Here is an 11,291-nt window from a genome sequence, read left to right on the forward strand (position 1 = left end):
TGGAATATAATATTGTGAATGTGCTTAATTGCTGTTGAGATTGTCATGATTGTTTTCTGTTTTTAGTGTCAATAAATTTGTTCAAACCACAGACCAAAAATAATCGACTTTGGCCTGGACGGATCTATTGACACTAACAAAGATGTTATATAATGAAATTGTGAATATGCTTGATTGCTATTAAGATTTTCGAGAAGGGTTGTTCAAACCTCACATTGTGCTTGCTGTTAAAAAAGTCATATTGAAATATAATATTGTGAATGTGCTTAATTGCTGTTGAGATTGTCATGATTGTTTTTCTGTTATTAGTGTCAATAAATTTGTTCAAACCAAAAAAAACTCATGAGAAAGGAGCTTAAAATAAAAATATAAAACTTGTTCCCGTGTATTATAACTTATTTGAAGAATCGACCCCATATTGTACTATAATAGTCCTACAAAAAACTACAGATATAATACCAAAAACCTACGAGGGTAAATACAACAAAACACGACAAATACTACAAAAATGGAACTACAGTAATACTACGAAAAAGGCTACATATATAATACAGTACTACAAATATACAGTAATATTACAAAACTGAATCTCAAAATTACTGGTTAAAACGAGGACTTAATGTATTATGTACCAGCTCAGTAGCCTAGATGGTAAGGCGCCCGCTTAGAGACTGGGAGGTCGGTGGTTCGCGCCTCGGCCGAGTCATTCCTAAGACTTAAAAAGTGGTCGGCGGCGCCCTCTGTTGGCTGCGGCTGCATCGGCTCGCTACAACGGGTCAGGTGCAATCGACATTTCGTTCTGTGTACATTGTTACACAGAATGACAATACAAGGAAATTATTATTATTATTATTATGTTGTTTTAATTGTGAACGTTTCACAACCAATCTGTTTAAAAACAAATATACTGTTAAGAAATATAACATGTGTCTTAGTACAGACCTTGTTACCTATTTATCCTTCCACTTTTTTGAAATATCATTTGTCTCTTTTACGTATCTAATTAAATGTATTTATTACATCTCGCTTTAAACAATGTCCACCGCGTAGTTATCAACGAAAATGAAGACCATTCAATTATTTTATCCTTGTCCAAATTTTAGCCGAGATATACATATGAAATAGTTGTTTCACGTGTTTTGTTTATTTCTTATTTTATTTAATGATTGTGGAATCTAAATTATTGTACAATCCATGTGACTTTCCTAATTTTAGCGTAGAACAAATTCCGAAATTTGAAAATCTACAGAGTGGGGTTTCTGTCGTGCCGTGATTTTGCTTTACTCTCTTGGAGTCGCCATTGTTTTTCTTATGACACAAACGGACAGAGCTTGGGTTTTCGACTAGACAGGGACCTCTCGCGGTTTAATGCGGTGTGACATTATAGCGTGGCCAGTTAATCATAACGCCACAAATTAGCACGTAGATGATAATAATATTGATAATAATAATAGTAATAATAACAATGACAATATTTAATAACAACAATAATAATTATTATTATAGTTTTAAGTTGTTACTTTACTTACCACTAGTAGTCGCCATTCTTTCTTCTGTATATTCTGATTGTTTTACAGTGACTTATAGGAACGTTTCAATTTCGTTAACCCCAGTCATCAAAACTTCTTCATACACTTGCTTAATCTTTCTCTTCGCCACCTATGAAATATTCAAAGATGTCATTTAAAAAATAATTTAGGGTTTTGGGGGTAAACCTTGCACTGCTCGTTAGCCAATCACCGGTCAGAAATCAACATAGCAACAGGATTTCATATGAAAGAAAACGATATGAATATAACAAAATGACTTTCCCTCTTACAGGAATCAAACTATTCCTAACATTTTTCATAGATGAGCGATTCCATTTAAAGTAAAAACCCCAAACCGAATACATTAATCCGTTCTAAAGTGGAGACCTCAAAGTGAAATTATCGTATCGCGGAGGATGGAAACCTATGATGACATATCTGCCAAGCAGTGGCTGTTCCAAACTAATTTAGTACGTGGGCGAGACCCCCATTAGGCGAAAACCCACCTCCCAACCCCCATTCCCCACCCAAAAATTGACAAGACACACATTTAACACGAATATTACAGGTAGATATGTTTGTCAATTGCACAAATGCCTAAGTGAAAATTATGAGTAGTACACTATATCCACGAAAGTGGCAAAAAAAAAACAAACAAAAAAAACGCTCATATAAAATTAACAGATACACTGTATACATAAAACTGGCAAATATTTACCAAAAACGTTCAAATAATAAATACAAATATACTACACACATAAAAATGGCATTTAATATAGAACAATAAAACAATAAAATTGAAGCAAATCACACAATTTGAAAACACACAAAATAAAATGTATTTTTTTTTCTTTTTTAATATTCTGGAGACAGAGCGTGTTTTGCATGTAAAAATGGAGTGCATGCAAAGGAAAAATGACATTTTATTTACCTTTGATGTGACGTGACACAAGCTGGTCAAGTGGAGTAGTGGGTGGATGAGGAGAGAAAAGGATTAAGAAGGAAATTGATTTTAAACCTTCTATTTGTCAGGATTGTCATTCCCTTTGAACATTTTATTGCTTTAATTTTTTCGAATAATAGTCCAGATTTTTGATTGGTTACGGTCATGCAACTTAGCGAGGGTAGCTTTCGTATTTCTTGATAAACGTGAGCTTCGTTTCGATGGTGATCATATTCTTGCTTCTCCCTGTGGCATTACTGCAAACTTAGAGAACCATAGCGAATAAATGCAGTACAAAAAATGCAGTATTGTATTTGCGGCTTGAGATAGCAGACGAGGTTCTGAATTGAATAAGGAGAAAGGGATTGTGGGAGGTTGTTCAGCCAAATGTGTATCAACATTTTCATAATGCCATAACGCAAACAAATGGCATAGCAGCATTTTACATGACATTAAGAAATAGCAGACAGACGTTTTAGAGGTGTCCCTCTTCGCACAAACACTGCAAATTTGGGGTTTTTGAGCATGCAAAATAATTTGTTGTTGATACTGTAAAGTGGGGACAATCTGTAAACAGTTCGTGTGCTTTTTAATGAACAAATTCAAGCACCTTTCAGGGACTTTCAATGCCAATTTTCTGAAGAAATCCAGTGCCGATCAGAAGAACAAGAGCCTAAACCTATAGTTTCAAACCCTAACCTCGTCCCAGATCTTATTTTGGAACCCTACCTTCAGTTTAGAACCCTAATATGCAGCTCAAACACTAGTTCTCAACCCTAGACCTACACCTAACCCTAGCTATAACACTCGGCCCAACCCTATTTCAAACCATACAGTACATTCAGTTTAATACGCTAATAAGAAGCCTAAAGCTTAGTTTCTAGCATGTAACTCTAGACCCAATCCTTTTTTTGGAACCATAAAATAAGGTGAAAACTCTTATGTAAACACCTAACCTAAGAAACATGGCAACAATTTCAAGCATTTACAAGCTCTTCATCTAAAATTCAAGCACTTTTCAAACCTTGAAAAACAAGATTAAAATGTAAATATTTTCAATGATTTCAAACACCCATACAAACCCTCGCTAAAAAAAACATCTTATCCCACAAAAAGTGAGAATACGCTGTATTCTAGGGTCTACTGTATTTCACGCTCGCTATGTGTTAACGGAAAATCCAAAAAGAGACTGAGCTGGGATGTACTTTGGAAAAGTTTATTCTGCATTGAACAGAACGAATATAAATAACGTTTTTCTTTTTCAGGGAGCTTGGGGAATTTGGCGGTCAGTCCACTGCCGTTCTCCAGGACCTTTGGCTCCGCTGGGCCAGTGATGGTTAAACTGAATGAGGTGGCGGTGGGATGGGAAGGGGTCGGCCCTCACTTGATGAGCGGCCTCCCCCTCGTCCCCCGTTTCCTCACCTCACACGGCAAGTGGGGACGCGCCCCCGGTGGGATGCGAGTGATGTGGACTACGGTGGGGAAAGGGATGTCCCGAGAGAGGAGGTTTGAAACAGAAAGGAAAACAAAAGAAACAAGATGGGCTCCCTCGAATAAAAGTCCTTGTCTTTTCATGTTGGTCTTCCTAACAGTGTTCGACGTCCCGAACACGCTCCTGCTTGTGCTTTACACGGACATGATGTGCTTGACGAAAGCTGCAAATACAACGTGAAGGTGAGATTCAAGGGTTAAAATATCGTGTCCGGGTTAAAGAAAAACCTCTTATGATTATTTTATTTATTTATTATTGTATTAAAAGTGGGTTGCGTAGTTTGAGGTGTCCTTATAAAGTTTCAAATATTTTCTCTATTAAGTATATGGTAGCAATGCCCATTGAGTTCAAAGAGCCTCTATATTATTTTTTTTCACAGCGCCTTTCTCCTTTTATCATAGGAGAGTGATTTCACGCACGTGCTCGTGGTTTACTTTTATTCTAGGATGAAAATGGTGAAAGTAAGAAAGGACTGTTTGAAAAGAGGTCCAAATGCCAACCTAAACCCCTAAAAAGATGTGAAAACAAGAGTTTATTTGAGCACGTCAAAGAGAGGCACGTAGATGCGTGCGCCATACGAGCAGCAATGATGATTTCGGCCAGAAAACGGCATCAGCAAGGAGAATATTTGTTGGGTACTGGCACTTTTGGTGGGTTGTTTAAGGAGTTATTCAAAAGTCGAAAGTTGAATATTTTCACGATTTAAGAATGTGTTAACAATGTCCAACTGAGCTCAAAGAGCCCATATTCTTCATTTTTCACCGTGCCTATCTACTTAGATTGTATTTTTAGCAGAGCTGTTAGGGGCAGAACACATGAGCTGACTGAGGCTGCAATGGTGACACAAGCCAGAGTAAGAAAGTTCAGAATTTTGTACAGTCTTTCACATTTTTGGGAAAAGATTTTAAGGGATAACTTGTAATTTTTGGGACATTTATTTCCATGGGGCCTACTTGGAAAAAATATTAAATAAAAAAAGGCATCTGATGCTAGTCTTCAATGCTAGCAGCTTCATCAACGACCCAAGGGGCCTTAGTGATGCTAGTTGCTAATGCTAGCCGATAATGACAGCATTAGAGGTGCCCTCTGCTATTGCTGGATACATAAACCATTATAACTAGCAGAAATGCTGACAAGAACAATTATTTCTAGAGCTGTGATGATTAGTGGACGTTGTTGGCAAAAATCAATGCTAGTCTTCAATGTTAGCAGCTTCAGCAACGACCCAAGGGACCTTAGTGATCCAAGCTGCTAATGCTATCCGATAATGACAGCATTAGCGGTGCTATATGCAATTGCTGGATGGATAAACCATTATAACGAGCACAAATACTTACAACAGCAATTATTTCTAGAGCTGCCATGATTGGTGGTCGTTGTTGGAAAAAAATCGATCATAGAAGAATGAATTTCGTCGTTGACTATTGTCACCCACAGAGTGAGGCATCTCTAAATGAATATAATCTCTGCTCAGGCGCAATAACGTCTCCGTCTTTAATGGTAAAATAAACATGCAGAAATGGCGGCGTCAACATCGAGTATACGTACCAAAACTTCTAAAGTTTGGAGCATTTTAGCCCTCATACGGCAAATAAAAACTAAAACTACTTGCAAAGTTTGCAAAGTACCATGGCGACATCTAATAAGCACGTTGGATAGTTGAACGAAACGGGAGTCTGACTCGCCTCAGTATGATGAAAAAATATTAAAGCCAATACGCTTTTGATGACATGCATTGCAAATTTTACACGCGTAAGTTTCACTGTAAATGAGAAAGATAACTGTAGCGATTTTGGTGAAAAACTTCTAATGCCCTTAAATTTAGTTGCACACATTCACGACTTTGGGGGTGAAAAAGTGGAAATATCAAGAGTTTTTGGTAAATATTGAGTAAAGTACCGTTCATACCTCCTGTTTGTATTGTATGAATATTGTTGGCAAAAACATTGACTAAATTATCCTCTAGAAGGGCGTCATCAATGTTTTCAGTGATCGCTGTGTTTTGTATTTCCAGTGCATGTGTTGTGCAAAAGAGAAGCTTGCAGTTTTCCTTGGCACCGTGCACACTTGAGGATTTTGGAGACTAAGCCCCAAAATCATCAAACATATTTGATACTTGCCCCGCACACAAGATGCCGAAAGTAAAATAATGTTGCGCTAGGATGCGCTGTTCTTAAGAAAGCAAAAAATGATGTCGCCTGCAATGCATCATCCCGGAAAACATACCCTCATAGTGAACACTGCCGTTCTCATCCTCCTGTCCGGCCATGAGGGCGTCAATCTCGGGCTCGCTCATCTTCTCTCCTGTTGGGTTGTAGAATATCCAAATGTGTCACTGCATCAATAGTCTTTATTGTGTGAGACTTTTGAGCCATGCTCGACTACTTTTTCAAAAATGTCAAATATATGGAGGACTAATCATAAATAGATAAATACTGCCATATATATGAACACATATATATATATATATATATATATATATATATATATATGACGTAATACCTAATCATATAAAATCAATGCAATTCATTCATTCATTTATGTATTCTAACAGTTATTTTTATTTTATTATTTCAGTTTATTTTATTTATTATGGTTGTGTATTATGGATGAGCATGATGTTCTGGATGTTATCCAGTCAAGATTTAAGTCTCTGCATAGCACAGAATCAGCACTCCTTTTATTTTAATAAAAAGCATAATGGAAATGCTGTGCTGTAGCGTTTGTTTTTCACTTGTCTAGTCTCAGAACCCGGATGTAGATATGAGAAAAATCTGTCCTTCTCCATGGGCCATTAACGCGATTCTGGAGTGGAACTCACCCAGGGTGGACAACACAATGCGGAGCTCAGCGCCCATGACGGTGCCGTTGCCTTCCTTGTCGAAGACGCGCAGGCCCTCAACGTAGTCGTCGTAGGTTCCCTTGGGCAGAGCGTCCACTTGTTTCAGCATGGGCAAGAAGGTGTCAAAGTTGATTCTCTTGTTGGCCATGTCTGCAGGTGACAGTGTTTGTTTTAGGGGTATCGTCCAATCACGAATGGCCGAGGTTCTTACCCTCTGCGCTAGGGTTGCCAAGGATTTTGACGACATCCTTGTTGGTGGGGTTCTGGCCCAGAGCGCGCATGATGTCGGCCACCTGGTTGTAGGCCACCTGGCTGTCACCAATTCTGTCAAAGAGACCGAAGGCCTCCTTGAAGTCTGTTCAGGAAAGAAATGTTTTCTTTTTTAAAATATGAATATAAATATAAATTTTAAAGGAACAGCATGTTTTATCTGATCACAAGATGTCACTATTTTGTAGTGCAACTGAAAACGAGTACCGGTACTTAGATTTAAAAAAATCCACGTCCATATGATAATTAATGAATTTTTGCTTTTTATGTAAATGTTGTTTGTTCAATGAAATTTTGTTTTACCACTAAATGCCCAAAAAAACCCACATACTGCCCCTTTATCGTTTTTTTATCGTCGTCGGCGACTTTAAGCGGGCATGTTTAAGGACTGTACTTCCCAAATTCATTCAATACGTGGACTGAGCAATTAGGGGGAAAAACACTGGACCGTGTGTACAGTAAGATCAAACTTCTAGTTGGATCCGACCATCTCTGTCTGTCCCTCACCCCCTCCGGAGGAAAACAAAGCCTATGCAATCAAGGACAGTACAAACATCTTCTTTGTTCCTTTATCTCTTTGTTTTCTTTATCCTCACTGTAAAATGTGGTGCTGGAGTGCCACGTCCAATTTTGTTGTCACAATATATTCAACCCATGTTGTAACAATGACAATAAAAGGTATATTCTATTCTATTCTATTTAAAGCAAAACATTTTTTATTTACGTATTATTTTACTGTACAATTGTCTTGTTCTGCGGCCAGCTAATTTTTTTCTCATTTTTTTGAATTTGATTTTTATAGATTGTACTTTTACTTCTTGATTTTAAAATTATTTTAGGAAATAACAATATGTCTAACATGATCACACGATTGTAATTATTATAAATTTCTAGATTTAATACAAAAAAAATAATATAGTAATATATAAAACAAAACACTTAATGGGCACAACTAGCCACTAAAAAAACAATATATTTTTTTTACCCCAACTTTAGTGGAAAAATAATCTAAAAATATCATACAATTGCCAGTAATTTAGCAATTTTTTAAAGACGTTTTTAACTTTGAAAAATACAAATAAAATAAAACCATTATATTCTTATTTCAGTTGAATTATTACTTAAAAGAAACCATAGTAGTATTGAAATTTGAGTAACTTGATTTGCCATTTCCACATCAGATATCTTGGCTAATATTAAATATTTTTTAAATATTTTACGCCCCAAATATATTCCAATAATTTATAAAATTAAAAAGTTCGAATAAAAATACATATTTTTCTCATTCTATTATGCATGAATTAAAAAAAAAAGTCATAACACAAGTAATGTTTCTATCTGATGTGTTGCAGAACATTTAGCTCCTTTTATTTTTTACACTCCTGGATATACAAAAAAGTCTTCCTTATATTTTTTCTTTTTTTTAAACACATATCAAATGTATATTTCTAAAATAACATAAAATACCTACAACGGTTCAAAATGGTCAAGAAACAATCTATGTACTTACACTGCTGTTCAAAAGTTTTGGGTCACCCAGACAATAGTGTGTTTTCAATGAAAAGTCACACTTTTTTAAATAATCAAATGAGTCACAAAATAAATAGAAAGTATAATTAAGATGTTGAGAAGGTTAGAATAAATGTTTTTATGAAAAAAAAAATATATATCCTTCAAACTTTCCTTTTCCGTCAAAGAATAGGAATTTCAAAGCGGCCCCAAACTTAATTTTTTTCTTTTGCATTAATAGAATCAACTATCCAAACACAGAAGGTGTGTGGCCCACAAGCCAAGAGAAAGTGGAGGTGTTCTATTTTAGTCCAAAAGACGGGTGAGGCTTTTATGTATTTTGCAATGAGCAGGGGTCGCAACAGCTGTAGCGCAGATACCCCGCCACCCCTCCCCTATTTGCTCCCTACGGGCGGGTGCAAACCGATACCCCCCAACTCAACAGTTGCCATTTAGAGGCACACCGACCCTAAAACGCTGACCGTGGAGTTCCAGGGTACCGTTATCTAATCCTATGCCGCCATCATGTTTCCGCTGCACAAGTATCGCATTATTTGCCGAGGTTCACGGTTTGAGTTCCGGACTGTAAGGTGACCTTGCTCATGGAGTCAGGGTGTTAAAACCTTGACCCTAGGGTGTTAACAACACGGCTCTAGGATGGGACAAAAGAAGGCCTAGTAGGCTCTGAATAGACATAACTGGCATTCTCATGGCAACTGGCGCAGATTAATTTATAGGCATAAAAAGGACAAGGTTTCATTTTTGGAAAATTGTTTTTCACTTACCCTCAATTTGATCAGCTGTGAACTCAGTCTGTGATGAAAATTCAAACACACACACACACACACAACCATTAATAAAGACACAAATAGCAGATCAAATCTGTTTAAATTTTATCATGTTATTACATCTCTATTTATAAAGGTCATATTTTAATTGACAATCTCAACCTCGTAATCCTGCCTGCTTAAGATATAATTAACGACATTTCCCGTTAATTAACACATTCCATCCCGCTGTAATGACACCCAGAAAGTTTTGAGTACACACCATTTTTGGAGAGCTGGAGACGCAGGAGGGAGAGAAAAAAAAGAGGCCAAAGTCCCGAGACAGAGTGGTGCTGGGCTCTGCTTGGAGGGGCTTCTTATTTATTCTGGATCCGTGATGTCACACATGCTAATGGGGCGACTCGGATGACACGCGCACATCTTTAACTTTCTTAGGGCAAACAGAGAGGCCGGCGCCGTTGTCGGCCCGCTCGTCGCGAGGGGTTATTTTTAGGATTCGAGGCATTGAGCCGTAATTTTTAAACGTGGTTTATTCCTTTGTTTTATATCAGAAAAAAACAATCACAGCGTTTGGCTCTGGCCTCATTTCAAACTAAATTTAACGGAGAAAATGTGTTAGAGAGCAGCCTGGGGCCCCTCCCTGTTCTGAAGACCTCCAAACCCAAAGAGATCATTTACACCATTTATTAACCTCAGGGAGGCGGGTCCACTTATTACAGTGACACACAGCGCTGAATGCTGCACTTCGACTGCGCATTCCTTTTTTTGGAATGACGTACTGTATGTCCATTAAAAAAGTAAGAAAAAGGGACAATAACATTTCCAATACCAGCGCTCTCCATGGTGCTGAGTTTCAGGTGGAACCGTCAAAAACAGGGGGTGATGTCTTCTTTCTGAGATTTTAAACAGAGAAATCACAATAAAAACAAAACAAATGACAAAGTCATGCATATTAAGATGGATGCCAATCATACCTCCACCAAAAGATGCATGAGAGGTGGAACTGGACACGCCCCTGCACAGATGAGCTCTATTTTTAATCGTTCCAGTGTGAGGTGTTTGGTTTCCTAGATTTGGGAAGAGAGGGGGCGGGGGGTTCTCCTTGCTTCTTCAACATAAACCCTCCCCGCCTCCCGACCCGTGCGCCCGAGGATTAAAAAAAGTGCGGTGGCATTGTGTCGCCAGGCAGCGTTATGGGGGAGTCGAAAGCCTGCGCCTTATTTGGAAACCAGAGCTTCCTGGCCAAACTGTATGTTGCAACGTAAATGAGACACACATTTGGGAAGGAGCTCACATTTTACCATTCTGTTTGAATGAAAGATAATCAACAGTAAATCTAAGGACTGTAATCCCTTATTCACCGGGGTTAACCCTCTGCCACATGCAAAAATCCATGAAGTAGCCACCTACAGACATTTTAAACATAAGCTCTGCCAGCCTCCGCTGGGGAAAATGGATTGTGGCCACACAGGTGCAGTTCAATCCAGGCAAAAGAGACCCCATAAATGACACAAATTTGCTCTCTCGGCACCTGGTCTCATCAATAGTTGCCCGATGATAATGGATTGCTGTTGGGACAGATTGGTGTTCATTTTAGGCAGAAAGAATGGAAACAGTGTCGCCAACCAAGACAGACAATTTCTCTCTCTGCCCCTGCTTGCAGCAATAGTTGACTGGGGATAAGGGATCACAGCTGCACAGTTTATGTTCATTTTAAGAGGAATGAATGGGAAAAGAGGTGCCATCTTGCATGACATTAAATTGCTCACTCTTAGCAATATTCAAATTGGAATAATGAATTGCGGCCAAAAGAGTGCAATTATTGTTAGGGGGACCAAAATGGCACCCTTCAACTGCCAGCAATAGTTTACCAGGGATTAGATTGCCATGACAACCATAGAATTTATTTTAAGGCAGG

The 11,291-nt window shown here is 38.0% G+C and overlaps 1 protein-coding gene across 1 annotated transcript; it reads right to left on the reverse strand.

The window, feature by feature from the left end:
* Positions 1 to 3,672: 3,672 nt before the first annotated feature.
* On the reverse strand, positions 3,673 to 9,725 carry mylz3 (myosin, light polypeptide 3, skeletal muscle). Its single transcript, XM_088332564.1, has 6 exons — positions 9,636 to 9,725; positions 9,371 to 9,398; positions 7,018 to 7,161; positions 6,786 to 6,956; positions 6,191 to 6,268; positions 3,673 to 4,127 (listed from the first exon to the last, which is right to left on the reverse strand). Exons 1-6 carry the CDS (start codon positions 9,636 to 9,638, stop codon positions 4,099 to 4,101), a joined length of 453 nt encoding a protein of 150 aa, XP_088188690.1. The 5' UTR covers positions 9,639 to 9,725; the 3' UTR covers positions 3,673 to 4,098.
* Between the last annotated feature and the right edge of the window lie 1,566 nt (positions 9,726 to 11,291).

This window comes from Urocampus carinirostris, chromosome 3, assembly GCF_059441175.1.
Source record: "Urocampus carinirostris isolate Australia breed hairy pipefish chromosome 3, RoL_Ucar_1.0, whole genome shotgun sequence".
Classification (NCBI taxonomy): Eukaryota; Metazoa; Chordata; class Actinopteri; order Syngnathiformes; family Syngnathidae; genus Urocampus; species Urocampus carinirostris.